The sequence below is a fragment of the Tachypleus tridentatus genome, chromosome 6 (genome assembly GCF_004210375.1).
Source record: "Tachypleus tridentatus isolate NWPU-2018 chromosome 6, ASM421037v1, whole genome shotgun sequence".
Classification (NCBI taxonomy): domain Eukaryota; kingdom Metazoa; phylum Arthropoda; class Merostomata; order Xiphosura; family Limulidae; genus Tachypleus; species Tachypleus tridentatus.
Genome location: NC_134830.1, coordinates 129,330,046 through 129,349,481, shown reverse-complemented (window position 1 = coordinate 129,349,481; position 19,436 = coordinate 129,330,046). Strand labels below are relative to the sequence as shown.

General features: G+C 35.0%; 1 protein-coding gene across 1 annotated transcript in view; it reads right to left on the bottom strand.

Moving 5' to 3' along the window:
- The window catches only part of Prp5 (pre-mRNA processing factor 5), a 96,882-nt gene that overhangs the window by 63,971 nt on the left and 13,475 nt on the right, over nucleotides 1-19,436 (bottom strand). The window contains 3 exon segments of the mRNA XM_076507836.1: nucleotides 166-408; nucleotides 2,068-2,299; nucleotides 18,839-18,988. Coding sequence (XP_076363951.1) covers nucleotides 166-408; nucleotides 2,068-2,299; nucleotides 18,839-18,988 — 625 coding nt within the window.

Here is a 19,436-nt window from a genome sequence, read left to right as displayed (position 1 = left end):
TTCAGGTATTCTAAATAATATAGTTTACTCCTCAGTAGCATTAATACCAATGTTTGCAGGAATAAAGTGTGGGTTTAAATATTTCTCACAAAATAAGGTTTATCTTTGGAAGTATTTCAGTAAACTAGAAAATACTGTAACAGGAAGTTAAAAAAGTAATAATACCTGCATAAAAGCATCAAGTGGATCAACCTCTTCCTCTTCCATATCTTCTTTGTTTCCTGATTCAGAAGGTGGTTCCTCATCTTCATCATCCTCTAAGGACCATTTTTTACTAGGGGGCATTACAATGAGTGTTTGACTTCCACCACCTTCTTCAATGTCTTTCTTTTTACGCTCAGCACGCCATTTCTCTATTCTTTCTCTTCTTCTCTGCATTTCTAATTCTAATTCTTTCTGTTGAGCTTCCTGTATATTCATAAGAAAAATCAAATTGCTTCATTAGTTATCTCTGCAAGGGATCAGTCGAATTGACCAAATATATGACCACTTTGTACTTGTTACAATTTTGATAATGCTAACTTTCAAACAAAAATCAGATTCTATAGTAAAGTATATTTAATAAAGATTTGTTTGTGAATACTACTCTGACTTCAAAGGGCTTTTCATGTTGAGATTGAAAATACTTTTCTTCATCTCAAAAATCTTAAGTTTCATTTGCATATTCTCTGAAACATCCTAAATACATTGCAATCATTTGTTTTCAGCAGAACTATATTTTATTTTTTTAAAGGTCAATTTGACCACCTTTGTAAACACCAAAGCAAAACAATTGAAATAGATCTAATTTACCCTTTCTTTCTTTCTAAAATGTTTACAAGTCATAACGTTAAACTACATTTGTTTATCCTAAATAGTTTTTACCTCATAACAGTATACACCTATCTATACTTAAATTTTATTATTTATTGCCTTTTGAACCATGTCTAACAACTGTTTGTATCCTTAAAAGTTGTAAATCACTTGGGGCATGTGCTACTCCAAGCTGCTCACATGTATGCCTTAGTAAAATACATAGTAAAATGATATAATACTATCCTTTATTTTACATAATTTAAACATAACAACCAACCCAAAGGATTCCCTATTTTACATTTTAGGTACTTTTATCAAAAGCCATTACAAAATCCTTCACACTATTCAACATATTTCTTGTGGAAACAAAGGTTGTATTGAGAGAGAAGCTGACAATTCTCTGCAGAAAATAATGCAATATAATATGTCGTTTAAAATTGAAAACCATGGGTTTCCACTGGTTATAAGTAATATAGTATTAAATATAAAAGACAACTATTGACAAATCCTGAAAGAGATGATGTGACAGGTGGATGTGGCAAGAGGAATCTGATTTTTTTATTTGTTGGCTCTGTAACCAAACAAGATTCAAGTCTATGAAAATTATGCTTTGTCTGACTGACATTGATATTATGATGCATAATTCACATTAAATTTCACACTTACTGGAAGGGTTGTGAATAAATTAGAGAAGAAATATACCTAGAAAAAAAATATCATATTTCTCACACCAGGAAAAATTCAGGATTTTTTAAATACTTCTTCATTAAATTAACAATTTAAAACATATATACTCTTAAAATATGGATTATTAGTTACAGTTTGATGCTACACTAACTGGTAAACAAAACAGAAAGTAAACTCACTAAACACCTTGTGAGTATGTGCAATAAAGGATGACATGGCAAGAGGATTAAGAATAATAAATTTAATTCGTAACATCAAATAAAACAATATACTTGAAAAACTGCTCAACAGCAAGTTGCTATATTTTTACAATTCAAGTAAGCCACAAATATTATTATTACAAAATATCTTATGTATATGCAAATTTAAAATTGAAACTTCATAACACTTTTTCCAAAAACTTAGACTAAATTAAAATGGTTTCATTTACTGTGTGGAACTATTAAATTGTATCTCATATCACTATGGAACTCTCAGTCTATATAGTCACATTCTATGTTCTAAAATCTTTTTGATACAAATGTTTATTCTATATTAATGAACATTAAAAAATAATTATTTAACAAACAATAGTTACACTTTCACCTTATCTAACTGATCAAATTTCTCAAAAGTTCCTTTCAGTGCTTCATCACTTTTTTTTTCTTCCCCATCAATTCCTTTTTTAGAAGAGTCTCTACTGGTCAAGTGACTACCTTTGCCTCGATCGTGATTATCAGATTGTTTATCCCTACTACGTGATCGTCGCTCTCTAGACCTGGGACGGCGTCTAGGTGATCGTGATCTTCTGTAGTGTCGTCGAAAAGGTGAACGACTTCTGAATTCAATAATTTACAAATAAATAAATGATAACTGTGAAAAATATTTTTCCCTGAAATAGCCATGAAAATAGCAGTGCATCTTATACACTGAAAAATACAGTAATTCTGTCAATTTTTTTTATGTAGATTAGTGTGATCATCAATCCAAAATCTTTTGTTAAAATTTTATATTTTATGAAATTTATTTTATAACAACATTTTATTTTATTATGAGCACTACCTCTGAAGTATACCAAAGAATAATAAAATAAAATGTTGTTGTTTCATACATTTACATCAAAACATTGCTCACTTATTACAAAAACTTTCAAAATCTTCTTTTGCATCATGGAATTCACTAAAACCAATTTCTGAAAGTTCACTCTCACTTGTCCTCAAACAATGACATCTTTGTTGCCATTAAGGCAATTGCTCACATCACATTTTTTAAATACCTTTATTACAGTTTCCACACTTTGGGAAAGAAAAAAAGTTTGGTAATTTTAAGCATTAAGGAAACAAAAATCTGCTTACTCATCATAAACATTGAAGTATTTAAAAGCAGTATTAAAAAGGAAATAAAACAAGGTTGTTTTGTATATTCAATGCAAAAACATTATTCATTGATTACAAAAACCTTCAAAATCTTGTGCATCACTGCATTCATTGTCATTGAAATCAAGTTCTGAAGGTTCACTTTAATATGAGTCACCACTTTCCTCAAACAGGATATAATCTTCACTACCATCAGCAGCCATCTTGGTGTGTACACACTCCTTATATTTTGAACTTGCGTTAGCTGCCAGTATAGAGTTTTGTGCTCACAATTATTATCAATTTCCAAAGTTATATGTTTTTATTGTGTTCTCTGTGGATATGACTAGTATTGTTAGTACAATATCTAATTTAAATTAAAGAAAGGTCCTCCTAATGGAACACTGTTCTACAGTCGTTTCCCATAATAACCCATTTTCTTTATCTTATAAGAGAAAGAAAACAAGCCCAGGGAAGTGTAAAGGTTCGCTGCACTAGTTTTCGGACCTTGCAGTATAAGGTACGGTGTATACCTAGGGAGGCATACATTTTTTTCCTTTGGTGTATAGGAAGCAGGGTGGTTTTCAGATCCCTGTTTTGAAAAAAAAAGTGCGTCTTATACACCGAAAAATACGGTACTTCACAACTGAAAAAAATCAAGGAACCAAATGATATTCACTATATTTTTCAATATAGAGCATTCATAATAGATACATACATTAAAGAAAACCTTGATATAGACTCAAATTATCACAGATGCAACAAATAAAGAAAGTGGATGGCAAAATTATTTATGTTTTTATATTGTAAATTTCTCACTTGCAATCTGATAGGTAATTTATTTTTCATTCAAAATTAGAATAAAGTTTTTTCTAATTTATTTATTTTCTTATTTATTCCCAGGTCATTATTTTCACTTTAAAAATAAGTCTCAAAAACTTCATTCTTTCAACAGTAAAATGTACACAAAGCCTACTTACAACTCATTTATTAAGTTGGGCACCTAAATTCACATACTTTAAATGTCTCCAAATTAACAGCTAAATGAAATCACAAACTGATCATATTTGTTTAGCATTACTATGGAAAGAATTTATACTGTGAAATGTTAACAGGAAACTCAGCTTTTTTTTTTTTTATCTTGCATCCATTAAAAATTTCATTATACTGCATGTTAACATTATTTCACAATATAAAAATAATTAAGTATCATGTTTTGTTGTAGTGACATTAAATAACCATATAAGCTGACAACCAAAAATTGATATTGTTAGAAGAACATATGTATATTTAATAACTTTCGATGTATTTTCCTATGGTATTTTCTACACAAATTTTCTCAATTGTATCAATAAAACATCAATATGTACTAATTATGTTTCTTTGAAATTAAGTTATTTCTCATTGAAACTTCTGTTCATCTTACAAAAAATATTCAGTGTGTTAGATTATACATTGCATGAGAATTATAATGTATACATAAAACCTACTAAAAAACAAGCATTTTGGATTACTTTAAAAAAACATTGCTACAGTTGTAAGACAAATTCAGTAGTATCCCCTTTCTAAACCTTTTTCATCTGTCAGACTAAACATTTAATTTCACATTTTATTCTTACTTGTCATTGCATAAAACAAAGTCAGTCTTTCAAAGAACCTAGCTGTTTACATATTGTGAATTGATTGAAATAAAAATATCTTGTGACCACCAATGACTTTTAAAATCCATAACAATGGATTAACAAATTTTGTAACATGAATCATAAACTGCTGTCAATGACAACATACCTTTGCTGTTACCTGATCCTCACTCATCGCCAAATTAAGAAACGCTGAAAGTAGTCCTAAATTGAATCAATGTCAAGCCATGGTGTTATATTTTGTAATTTTATATGACTGTGAAGCATAATAGAAATTATTCAGCAAGAACATATAACAGTAAATGTAATATTAGTAAATATTTCCTACCATTAAAAAAAACTAACAAATATCAGTGACTTTCAAATACAGTAAAACCTGTCTAAGCCAAAAACTGCATAGGGTGGAAATCTGTACAAGCTGGCTGATGCAGTTTGTATCACTTCAACTAGGGAAGAACATTTATCCAAATAAAATGCAAGGTTATTTATACTTCATTTGAATAACTTCTAGCACCTTCTAAATGAATATCAAAAGTATTTTTGCACAGGGGAGACATCCAGAAATGCATGGACCAAACAGTCCTTAAAGTCCTTTGTTGAAAAACAGTGCAATGGGTTACTAAGAATATTGAATGTTGGTTTTTGGATAAAGAAATATGTTCCCTGTGAGACAACATCAATTATTCAGTGGGTTCATTCCTCATTCTTTTTTTCTTAAATGCCTCTTGGAAACTGGAAAATCATGAATGGAGTAAGACAAAATCTACAGGTTAATGAAACACAATATGATGCAAGTAATGTGATACTAATATATCCGAGGTCATCAATCCTCATCCCCCTCCAAGAAGTAATCAAGTAAGATGGACCTCCAAGATGGAAAAGATAGGGACTCCCGAAGAGTCAAGAAGCAAACTCAGCAAAGCCCCTCAATGAGTTGACCAAGGGAGAAAAAAAAAATCTTGCCAAGAGATGCTGCAAATTAGAGACAGCACACTAGAAAGTATTAGAAAAGGAGAGCAGGCACATAGGTAAAGGTTGAACAGTCCTCATTCACAGCATCCAATACTAGGACATCTAGTCTGGAACTGGTTATTAAAAGAGTGGAAACTTAATTTTAAGGGTAGTCACAAAGGCATCAAGAAAAGGACTTCCAAAGTGAGAACAAATATATTCAAACATTAGAGATAATAAGGGCCACTCTATAAGGATGGCCCAGTCCAATAGAGACAGTTATCTGCCACTACATTCAAAGTTCTCAGACATGACAATAACAAAAAAGTCAAACAACCTGGAATGAGGTGCTTTTATGAATACAGGGCAAAAACATAAGCATTAGAGCTTGACAACAGATTTACCAAAGTACGTCCTTATTGACTGATAGGAGAAATAAGAGTGGGTAAGTCCAGAGGAATAAAAGGCACTAGAAAGGTTTGAATTCCCAAAAGAGAGAAATCCTCTTGTAAACAGGAGGGGGGAAGGTATGTTAGAGCTTTGGAAACCAATGGTGAAGGTTGCATCTATCTATCAAACAAGTTAATAAAGATACCCAAATAAGTCAGCTAATATGTAAGGGTCAACAATAACAACTTTAACCAGCTTATCCTAAAGAGAAGGGTGGATGTCCTACAGAATGTCTTCCAGGATGGGGATATGAGATGCCAATTATCCATATATTAGTAGAAATGAAGACCCTCCAAGTGCATCTTCAATACAAAAGTCCTTAGGTTCTGGTTGAAAATAGATGTGGCTTGAGCCTCGAAAGACAAAGTACGTCTATGTGGTGCAAGGTTCTTCTGCAAAATGAGTCCTCAGGTATGCAAAAGGAATAAGACAAGTTCCTGCAAAAAACAGAGCCAAGGGAAGATTCAAGAAATAAGTGTTTCCTAGGATAGCAAGAGGGATTCAGGAAACTCAAGAGGACAAGAAACCTGCTGGGTCTCCCTAAACCTATATAGGTGGCAATGAAAATAAGCAGCATTGCTTCAGCCCATTTCCAAATGATAAGGAACTCCCAAACAAGTATATTTAAAGCAAAAGTGTATACAGAGTTGTTTGAGATAAGAGTGAAGGAGTCTTGAATCCAGGAAGTAAAGCTTCTCAACAAGCAAATCATACAAACAAAGAAATAAATTTATCCAAGCAATTGTGAAGAAAATTTGAGGCAGTGTGGACATCAGGAAGAAGAAACCTTTCCTAGTAAAGTTGTTAAATTTGTGATGTAAAGCCTCAGACAAAAGACAGTCAAAGAGCTAAGAAAGTAAAATATGAAAACAAGAAGGTAGTTCTAAGGTAAGAGAGAATCAAAGTAAGTGAAGATAAAAATCCCAAAGCAGGAAAAAAAGATTTAAAGAATTGGAGTTCTATGAAAAAAGTGTCCCAATAGTCAGGGAAAACATGGCAACTAAGAATTAACACAAAGCTAAGACAACAAATAATTTGAATTAATACTAAAATAAGCACGTCAATAAAACCAAATAATTTTTGTTCATGAATATATCACCCAAAACTTATGGTTTGGTTATATAAATATATGAAATTAATATAAAAAAGATAATAAATGCTATTAGAAGAAGATTTCAGTTACAAGTACAGTACCAAAGATATTTTCTTTGGCAAAGTGTCTAAGAAAAATAACAAACCTAACCACAGTAGCAGGTAAGAAAAGAAAATGCTTTTTGTTTACACAAAATGTTCAAAAAGGTTGGGCCACTCTTCTGTTGGTGGAGGGGATAGTCTAATGTTGATTGCATCATAGACTAGGAAAAACTTGTATGCAAATATGAAAGGTTTTTTTTTTTTGATTAGCACAGATTAATGTGGTAAACTTTTTAGCAAAAGTGTTGAAAGGCATGAGCTAATTCTTTGAGTAAAGGTAAGTAGCATGGTCTGAAAGAATATCGATGAAGCATTCCACTCATGGAAGGTCTAAAAAAACCATGTTTCATATTGATAAGACAGAACTGTATGGCTTTGTTTTGTATAAAATCAAAGAAGTTCTATCAGCCAAATTATTCTGGTAAAAATATACGATAGAGGGATTACTAACAAGTTAGAAAATTCGCCTGCTCTGACATGGCAGAAAGGTAATTATGGGTTATCTCCACTAAAACTTCTTTCCTAGTTTGTTACGACCAAACAATTCTTCAGTGTGTGCAGGTTTGAGGTTTGTGCACTACAAAATGTAAACCCACTTACTTGAAACAGGACTGGTATACAAATGGAAACAGCACATTAACTAATGATTTTGTTCAGAAGAACTCAGTCTACAACCAAAGCCTATGAACAAGCTTGTTTCCCTTCATTTGTTTCATTCCAAAAAAACTGAATTTTATGATAATATTCCCACACTTTTATAAGTGAAAATGTGATAAAATTTTAGATATGATTTAAAATGTGAACAACACCAGGTAGCTGAACACCTTGAACATCAAATAAAAACAATTAAAATTAAATGTGTTGAACAAAGTTAAAGTTTTTAATCAGCTTATATTTCGTAACACAATATAAACGAAACATTAGTTTATTTTAAAAAATTAAGAACTAAAAATATAACTTTTTCTCTAACTGAAAAAGCATTTCAGATAGGTAACTCTCTGCATAAGAATTAGCTATTACTTCATACAATCGCAGTGATGATTTTTGCACATGCCACATGCCTTGAACAAAGTTCCTATGCCTACAAATATTAGTGTATTTAGCACCAGCTTATAATGTAGTCAGCATTATACTACAGCTCTCTAGCAATAGAAGAGGAAATATCCTACATATACAATAAACCCAATGAGCATTACCATGTTAACAAAACTTCATTCCTGTTAAGGAAAAAATAAACCAGAAGTAGGAAGGAAAGATGTGTGTATGTGTGTGTACAGAGGTCACTATTTGTCTGAAAATATTTTCAGATGTGTAAAATGATAACATCTGAAACATTTATCTACCTCTCTCAACAATAAAGTTCTAGAATATAACACTGAAGATGATGGAAGGAATAGTGTAGATAAACAACTTGGAAAAGTGATCTCTCTTCTGTAAACATAGCATAACAATGGAAAGACCCATAAAGCATGAGAGTTACTTGGGTGGGAGATCTAAGTGGGACATCACTTGGTTGGACACTATACAGATGAAGAATAGAACACACTTCATACAGCAAAGATGGTAAAGCAAAAGATATTGTCAAAATAAGCTTTCAAATGGTACTCAAGTGTCACGTAGGTGAACTGAATGTAAAATTACTTAGTCAGCCATTATCTATAAGCAGTCAGTCATTCACGAGTGCAATACGTCACACCATTCAATATTGAATAAATACCTAAAGTTAACCTCTTCATAAACTGAAAATGTATTTCCAACAATGCTTACTTCCACTGAAAATATGGCTTTTTCATGATCTCTAGAGTTTCCACTCTTTGCCTCTCCAAGCATTGAACACACTTGCTGCAGTCTTTTATAATCCATTCAATTGCCCTTGCCAAATTCTAATTTGGAAAATTCTCTACCAACTTCAATGCACCCTCTACCTAGATACTGTATATAAGCACCTCATTTAGATTATGTAATCACATTCTCAAGGCATAAACCATCTTTTAGTGGGTAATGAGGTGGAAGAGTGTAATGGAGGTAAGTATTAAATGTGAACTTCCAAAACATACATACCTCCACTGACAATATAGATTGAATCCCTCACTGAGAAGGTGGAGTGGCTGGTGCAGACATCTATATAGAACAGTGTTGTACCAACATAAAGATGGTGCAAGAGTGAGGAAACCACACTACATCCATAACTAGTATGCTCTTCACCTTGAACCTAGTTCCTGTATCAAAGGTAAAATAGAATAAAAGTAATCATCAGTATAGGCCAGCCCCAACCAGATAGATAAGATTCCACAACTTGAGGTTGGAATTAAGGAGCCATTGCACCTATACCTGACATTGGTGGTGAGAGTTATTCGATTGCAATGTTATATATATTACATTTTATTAGATTCCAACATATAACTATAGGGTGATGTGTTTTGAAGCACCAGAAGGCACGACAAGAAAGTAAGCAACATCTAAGTTGACAAACTTTCTCCTCCACCTGAAAAAGTCTAAAAAGCAACACCCTAGGCTTAGAATGACAGGTTTGTCTAGTATATGCTGTACTCAACCAAAGGAATAGAACTCATCAGGTCTAAAATTATGAACCAAGTGAGAAAGTAGTATCCCAACTGCCCCTGAAGTTATGAAAAGGATGTGGAATCTGTGCTCAATTAATGGCTGAGGATGAGACCACTTCACATTCTGAATTACAAGGAGATAATAAATTTCCTTCCATGAACAATTTAGGTTGGTTGATTTGTTTGGTGTTTTATGGCACAAAGCAGCCAGGCGATCTGTGCCAAATATCTGGTAAAAAGTTAAAATTAAAGTAAATTTAGTAAAATTTGTGAAAGAAAATTAAGGTAAAACAAAATAAAGTTAAAAAAACATAAATAGCATTAAAACCAATGTTTACATTAGTCTACAGCAGTAAGAGAAAAACTACAATAATACAAGTTGTAAAGAGCTTTCTGTAGCATAACTGTAATTATCATAACTTCAAAAAGACAGAACAGGTAAGTTCAAAACCTACCATCAGTCACCTGAAGTTAACCTTTCCAGTCCTGGTTCTGAGTTACTTGATGTCATGGCTATTTTGAGAAAGTAAAGTAATAAAAGTTTTAAAGACTTGTAGCTAAATTTTAATAATAACTTGCCAGGATGACTAAGGAGTAGTTTAAACAGCAGCTTTAGTCACCTGAAGTTGGCCTTTCCAGTCCTGGTTTCCAATTATTTGATGATACAGCCATTTTCTAATTTCAAATCGAACTAGATTGACTTTTATTCTTAAAAGGAATCCCATTAAAATGGTCTAATGTATAAACTACAAAACTTAAATGGCATTAGAAAGATTAATGGCCTTTAAAAGCATTTCCAAAGTAAACAGTGTCACCATCACTAATAACATTGTCTAATGTTATGGATGAACCTTGGGACAGAACATGTTTAAAATGGTGCCATCCTTATGACTTTCAATGACAGCAAGACAGTAAAATGTGGCTAATTGTGACCTGAGTGTTACACACACAACATATTGGTGCATCAGTCAAAGATAAAAGAAAATGATCAGTTAAAAACTGTGACCAATGCATAGTCTAGTAAGAACAACTTCCTCTTTCCGATCCTTACAGAAGGAAGATGGCTAAAGTCCAATGTATGGTTTTATTTGGAAAAGCTTGTTTTCACGTTGCTCACTCCAAATCAACTGCTAACTGGCATGGAGCCAAGCCTTGAATACAGGACCATAGTCCATGTATGGAACAGACACACCAGTGATAGTACCAGAGCAGAGAGATTTAGCTGTGGTGTCACCGAGCTTATTCCTGTGAATACCACCGTGGCCCAGAAAAACTGGATAGAAGTAGATGTTAAAGAGAAATGGGCCAGTTGGTTTTTTAACATCAGCGAGAACAGGGTTTGAACTAACGTGAAGCGATTTCAGAGCCAGTATAGAACTAGGCGAGTCAGTATAAATAGTGCAGTTGGAGTACAGCTTAGCTTCTATCTGATCCATGGTAAGAGAAATGGTGTACAGTTCAGCAGTGAATACAGAAGACGTAGAGGGGATTCTGCACGCAACCACTAAACCACAACAAACCATGGCAGAGCCCACACAGTCACCTGATTTTGAACCATCTGTATAAATAGGAATGGAAGGATGGATCAAAAGATGTTCAGCAAATAAGAGACAGTATTTCCAATCAGAAGTGTCTACTTTTCTCAGATAACTTAAAGATAGGTTACATTTGGAGATTGTAAGAAGCCAAGGTGGGATGGGCTGACTAGTGGATACAGCAATGTTATTCAAGGGCACACCCAATTCATCCATCTGCTTCTGGATACGAAGACTAAAAGGAGCAATGGCAGATCATCCATTCTGAAAAAGTATGGCGCACCAAGAAAGGATAGCACAACCCAAGGTGGGATGCTTCATAAGGAACAAAGTTTCATAACATATAGTGAAAACAGTTGCAGACTGTGAAGGTGCAAATAAGGTTCATGAAACTGTGTATAAGCTCTGAACTGTGGAAGTTCTGAAAGCCCCAGTGTGGAGCCAAAATCCTTGGTGATGAATGGGGTCCAGCCTTCTAAGGCCAAATTCATGGCAGAGCCATAGACCAGTGATCCAGTCAAGTTCCAATCAAATAAGAGTACGATATATCTTTAGCATAAAACATCAATCAGCTCCCCAAGTGGTGGAAGAGAGGACATGGAGGATGTTCAGTACTCTTGTACATTTAACCCATAGCTGCATGATGTGTGGTATAAAGGTCAGCTTACTGTCAAAGATAAGTCCCAAAAACTTTGTCTCAGAAACCACAGGCAGCACCGATATGGAGTTGAGGATCGGGGTAAATACCCCATTGGTGGCAAAAGAGAGAGAGAAGTTAGCCATTTGCTGTGGTACACTTCATACAATGATTGAGGGCAGTCTGTAGCTGCAGCTCAATATACCTCATGTTTGTCGACTGACATTAGATGCGAAAGTCATTAACATAGAGCCTGTTTGCAACAGTAAGAGGGAGTTGTTTAGTGATGGCATTAATCTTTATACTGAAAAGTGTGACACTCAAAACACACCCCTGGGGAATTCCAAGTTCCTGTAGAAAATAACGGGAAAGTGTCGAACCCACACGAACTTGGAATCTCCTGTCCATTAAAACATTTTTAATAAAAATGGGCAGATGGCCACATAACCCACATATATGGAGGTTATATTGCAAAATGCCACACCTCCATGTTGTATCATAAGCCTTCCCAATGTCAAAAAATATTGATACAAGATGTTGTCATTTGAGAAAGGCTTCTCTGATTGACGTTTCAAGTCAAATCATATGGTCCATGGTGGAGTGCTGTCATTAGAACTCACACTGGGCTGGCGAAAGTAGATTTTTTGTTTCAAGGAAATAAACAAGATGAGCATTAACCATCTTCTCTAAGGTTTTATAGAGACAGCTCGTTGTAGCAGTTGGATGGTAGTTTGAAGGAATCTTAGATCCTTCCCAGACTTAGAGAATGGTAATATAATAGCCTGGTGCAAGGCATCAGGAAAAACATTCTCCTGCTAGATCTGGTTAAAAACAACCAGAAGAATAGCAAGAGAAGCAGAAGATAGATGGTGCAGAATTTCGTAGTGTACATCATCAGGTCCAATCGATGCACTGCCATTTTGAGTTCCACCAGTGTAAAGGGACGATTATTGTCATAGAGAAAATCAGCTTGAAAGGAAAGACATGATCGCTCTGCCTGAATCTTGATGGCTAAGAAGGTGGAGGAAGAAGCAGAAGTGCAAGATACCCAGCAAAAGCTTTCACCTACAGTATCTGCAATGCTCTGGGTATCAGCTACTTCCTTGGCCATCAGAGAGCAAGATCGAGGGGAATTATATTGGCCACTGACCTTTCAAATCTTGTCCCATATGACTTTGGAACTGGTGGTAGAAGATATGCTGGTTGTAAACTCAATCCCGTATTCCTTCTGGCTTTGACATCTTACCCACCTAGCATGTGCATGGGCCTGCTGGAAAGCGATGAAGTGCAAGAGCATGGGTTAGCTACAAAAAGTATCGCAAGCCAGTTCTTGAGCCTTCCATGCCATGTGGAAAGCAGAATTCCAACACAGACGAGGATATAGTGGAAAACGTGTCAAGGTTTTAGAAATACATTGAGCAGCTGCTTGTATAATGCAGTCAGTTACTGCTGCCACACAGTTGTCTACTGATGGCCTACAGACAATGGCAGGATCAAGTTCTGCTAGAGCAGTGAAAGAGGAATAGTTTGCTTGATCCAGCCTCCACCAGGGCAAGCGGGTTGGGTGGCATCGTCCACGGCCAGTCTCTCTGAAAATTATAGGAAAATGATCACTACCTCATGGATTATTGTCAACCCTGAATGAAAAATGGGAGAATAGTGAAGGAGAGCAAACTGAGAGATCAATAGTAGTAAAGGACTGACTAGGTGCATGAAAATAAGTAGAAGAACCAGTACTGAAAAGAGAAAGGTTGTGATGTGAGAACATATGCTAAGGAGCAACCCCCTCCTATCAATATCAGCATTTCGAGTGAATGAGGTCCATTAAAGCCCTCCAGGATTACAAAGGGAGATGGCATCAAGGTCTGATTGATCATAGGTCTCTCCAGGCAACAGGTAGATAGAATAAACAGTGATGGTACGACCCAAGGAAACACTCATGGATATGGCCTTCAAGGGTGTATAAAGTGGGCAGGGTGGGCACATGCTGATCAACCAACATTGTCACCCTTCTATGCACTCATCTAGCACACAGCCTGTCATTTCTGTACAAAGAAAACAGAAGAAAGGTGACTGTATCAACAGGTTTCAAAAATGTTTCCTGTCACAAAAGACACAGAGTATGGTTGGAAGCAATCAGTGTTTTGATGCTATCCATATTAGAATGTAAACCTTGGCAGTTCCATTGTATGAAGGTGGCCATTTTTAATTATGTGTAGGTGAACTGGGTGGAGTGAAAAATGTAGGAAACCAACATTGATCAAGGAAAAAAACCATGAACACCCAACCCAGTTTGTGTAGTGTCAAATATAAACTAGAATTACAAATAGGTTCCCAAGGAGACTGGCGCTACTACTGACATCTGGGGAAAAAACATAGGAATATGAGTAGGAGAGCACCCTCTTCTGAGACTGGAGCAATGCACTTGAACACTCTGAAAGAAAAGTATCTGTCTGCTACCCAGAAATCAGAAAATGGGAGTGTTAAGGGTTTCTGAGCTCCACTTGTAGAGTTGGGGGAGGGCATAATACACATTAGGAAGTTCTGAGAAACACTGCTATAGGTAAACCAAGTTTCCTATATTTTTAAAAGCAAACTGACCCTGCATTATTCAACCTGAAGGTCATCAAGGATGAGTAGGATCTTCTTTAGCTTTACTGACAATAGTCCATGAGTGGCATTCCATGGTAACATGGTAATATCTTCTGATAGATGCCTAGATAGTCTTATGAAACATCTCATTTCTATACAACATGTAGTAATTATAGTGAAAGCAGTTGCTAGTGCCAAATTGAAATTAGAAAGAATACCCATCTGAGCAACATTCACCACAGAGTAGGATCCAGTGAAAAATAAAGGGACCCTGGAGGTAAAAGAGTATATGACTGAGGAAAATACACATCTCTGGTTAAAGTGTAACAGATTTGGTCAAAATTGCAACAATGGGTCGTTGAAAACCCTCAGAAGAGAAAACTGTCAGATCACGTAAATAATAAAATGCAAAAGTATTAAGAATAGTCCATACAACAGTTTGCATGTCTTCCAAGAGGAAATTTAACTAGGTGGCTAATGACATAGAGATATGACAAGTCTAGTAAGATGTGACACAAACAATTTCTTTCCTGTAACAATAATCCATTGTAGCCCATGTGAATCAATTTTCAAAACCACCTCACTAGGGTTATGAAATACAAATCAAGAGAAACTGAAGAATCCCATTAAATAAACAGTGAATTCCTAATATTTCAAAATACATTAGTATGAACATCATAACATTTGAGGCCCCTGACAGGACATAACATTTGATCAATATCAAACTGATCATAACTGTGAGAAATAGAAAGCAAGTAGATCAATGAGAAGGATCTTTTCCTTTATCCCTGGCTGCCAAAGTCTTTGGAAAAAGAGACCTATTAGGGTAAAGCAAGACAAATGTGGAATTATGAAGCATTTTATGCTTATGAGTAGTAACAACTAAGACTAATGACATTCACACACCTCCAACAACAAAAAAATAATTTAAGAGAAAGGTAAAAACAAAGAACATGAAGCTATAGACTCAAAAGGACAATGTGAAAATGAATTTTGAACAACTGTAACATCACAATTAGATAATTGAAAATGTCATTTTGGCTAAAAAATACTAAATGATTTGAGCAGAATAGATAAAGCAAGACCCTTCTCAGATACCCAAGTCCTAACACATGATGTGATAAGTGATTTAGGATAAAGTTTTAAATTCCTTTTAATACCCCACTGACAATAAATATATCATTTCCATTTATAAGTGACTATAACTGTTTTACAGAGAGATTTAGTTAAATATAGAGAAACCTCAGAAGTTAAAGCCTTATGTCAGGCAAAATACTGCATAATTTCCAGCCACGAAGATTGATTTTCAGAACACGTGGGTGAAGAAGTTTTGATTGAGGTTGTCTCAGTAGAGACATCAAATGTGGAAGAGATAGAGGCCCAATATTGTGCAACCAAAAGAAGTAAACAGGGAGTGGAACGAACCATAGTCAGAACCCAGAGCAATAGCCAAACTGGGAGAAAGGTGTACAGACATAAACCTGTCCATTCTTAACTGAAAGCAACTACTGTCAATGCTTCAAGACAAGTTACTGGAGACCAAAACACTTACAGTTGAGGATTCCAAAGAGTTGCAAAAGCATCATTCACTGGAGACCAGAACTGAGAGTAGATCCACTTGAACACCTCTTAATGTAATACTTCCATTGGAAGTAACTGGTTGGGTTGAGACAAATGATCTGCATTTAAATTCATCACTCCTAGAACATGACATACTAAGAGACTGATATGATGGGAATGAAACCAGCAGAGAAGATCCAAGATACAAAAACAAAGGTCTTGAGAATGTGTCTCCATGAGAAATCTGAAATACCACTGTGGAATTGTTGAAACGGATCATGACAATTTTGTTCTTCAAGAAAGACAGACCTTGAATCATTTAACAATGTGCTGCAAGGAATTTAAGAATGTTGATATGGAGGGTAGACTCATCTTTTGTTCAAATACTCTGGATTTCCAGACCTAAATATTACTCATCTCTGAACAGACGAATCTCAGGATGAAGTGGTGGAATGGGTACCCCAATAGTAGTGTTATTCCGAATCAAGGACCATTTGCAATTGACAATGTTGCTCCTAAGTAAGAAGACAGAATGATCTAAAGGATCAGAATGCATGATCTATTGGTTAGGCAGTGACAACTGAAGAGACCTCATATGTACTCATCCCAAAGGAATGAGATGCTTGAAGGATGCCCTCATCTCCAAGAGAGAGAGAGCCATCCTTGCAGTAAGAGAAAGAGATGTAAGTGAAAGCCTTATTACTCTTTCCATGGCTTGAAGCCTGATGGGGTTTGGTTGAACACAACTTAAGTAAGTATTAAAAAACACATTCAGATGAACATGAAATTGCATTGGTGACAAAAATGGATATTTTCAGTCTGATAAAGAAACTTGCTTTTGCAATTTCTGAAAGGAGAGTCTATGAGCATTGTTCTGTTAATTGACAGGATGTTGCCAGAAGAGGCCAGTCATCCATATAATGATGTGTGCATAGGCCCAAAGAATGCAGGTGATAAGAAAAACTTGAACTGAAGAAAACATAAGGTGCTAAGACAAGATCAAAAAGGTAAAAACCTGAATTGTAGCACCTGACCCTTACACACAAACCTGAGAAACCTTCAGGAAGATTCTGCTATGGAAATGTGGAGATAAGCACCAGTGACAACAAATATGGTCATCCATGCCATCATAGGTTAAAAAAAGATTCCATTGTAAAGCAAGGAGGATCTAAAAATTGGTTGAGTTGAAACAGATCAATGATTGGACACCAATCTCCTGTCATCTTTGAGTACAACAAATAAATGAGAATAAAATCTCAGAAGAACCAGAATGATCCCCTTTCTACTACCCTTTTAACTAACAACTCTCTTATGACCTGGGAATGAAGCTCAACTCACCATGTGTCTGTTGGAGTGAAAAAGTAACAGGTTGTGCAGATAAAAGTGGAGGTGATGTAAACTGAATGACCAGCCCTGAAGCCAGAGCATAGAGTTTCCATGAACTCTGGTGAAATAACTCCATGCACCCAGAAAGTGATGTAATTGTGGTCCCACTGCTCCCTCACCCATAGGACAGTCACCAACAAGAACGGCATCAGTTCACCTAAGCCAAAGATCTTTGAGCATAAGGACTGACTCTATTATAGGAACCTAAAGATGAAGTCATGAAACACAACAGATCGACACTCCAAAATTACCACCCAATGCTAAAGAAAGACGAGAAGCTAATGATTATAAAGAAGACTGTCAATGGACTATATCAATTCATGGTTCTAACAAAACTGGAACTACAGGAAATAACCTGAGACAGAGAAAAGACACCTCCTTCAACTCCCTGAGAGCAGAAGACAGTAAAAAAACACTTTCTAGCAAAGTATTTCTGTTTCATAAATCCAAACAACCAACCAGCCAGAAAACCCAAAAAAGAATGGAAGAAAATCTTGCTGAGATAGAAGTCAGCAAATTCTCCAACTTGTCTTCATATTGCTGAAGGGAATGTTGATAAGCTTGAAACAAAAGATAGATTACAGATAAATACCTCACAATAGTCATAAGTGTAAGACATCCAAGAAAACTGAGATCTGTTTAAAGTTATCACAGGTTCAAAAAGGAGGCCCATCTGTTGAAAATCTAAATACACCTCCTCCTGGCAGTGATACACTAAAACATGCTGTTCTGATAAATGTGGGGACAAGGTACTGCTATCCCATCACTAAACTGATTGGCAAATCTCCAAGTGTGAACAACAATTATCAGAGAGAATCAAAGTAGTCACTTGCAATCTTTATTGCCAGCAAGAAAGGAAGAGAATAAAATACAATAAAGTAGACCCTCAAAACCTTAAAAAACCCTACAAAACAAGAGTTGGTTTCTGACTAACATTCATATTCAAGGTTTCAACTAGGACATAATCAATTATCAACTGCCTTAAAAACAAGCTACTGATAATCTGATTAGTCATTTTTTATTATAAAACAAGCTGGTATGAAAATTGAACTAACATAATATGACTAACATATCACTTGCTTGAAAGCTCAATTAAAAATATGCAGATCAATCCAATTGTACTCTTTCATTTCACTGATATTTGGATGATTTAGGTGCTGTAAAAAAGAGGAAATAATGTGAACTCCATTACCTCTGCTGTTGTTTACACAGGTACATTTATGTAGTAGCTAGCCTGACCCAACAAAAATCTCAAGTATAAATGTGTTTGACAATGACAGTTATTTCTGAGTTAGTACCAGCATTAGAACACTAAAATTAATACATTTAAAAATATTTTTTCACACATATGAACCAAAATTTGTGTGTGTGAATGTTCATGTTCGATACAAATTTCCTGAAATAAGTTCAAATATACAAACACAAAATACTTAAGAGATCCAGCCTTTCAAGGTCCCTGTATAAAATACAATTTATTATTGCAATACACAGATTAAAAAAATCAAAATTACACCTCCTCCTTTCTCTTGAACGTGAGCGACGAAACCTCTCAGGGGTTCTAGAACGTCGAGATCGTTCCTTACTATGTGACCGACTTAGTCGTCGTCTGTCTCGTTCTGGACTGCTTGATATACTTCGAGACCTTGTACGCCTTCGAGAATACCTGCAATGAAATTATTAAATTGTTAAGATAAAAGTACTAGACTCTTATTGAATAAGATAATTCACGCAATTACTTTGACAAATAAAAATTCAATAACTATGGTCTTTTAGAAATATTATGTGCACCTAAGAACAAAAGTAGATATAAGAATTTGTAAGAGCTGAATTTTGGAGCTCAAATATTAACATCAAAAATATTTTAAATAAGTTCATATTATTTTGTTAGATAAAAAAATTAAAACACTATATAATATTTTAATTGTTGCTTAACTGGTGACTTGTACTGAGAGATAATTAGCTATTTGGACAGGCAATCAATATACCTCTAAAATTGAAATACATCCTGAAATTCTATTATATTCACTAATAACAAAAGGTAGCTTCCATGACAGCTTGTGTGACTTATCTACCAATATAACAAAATATTTTTTCTTTGGTGATGCTATCAC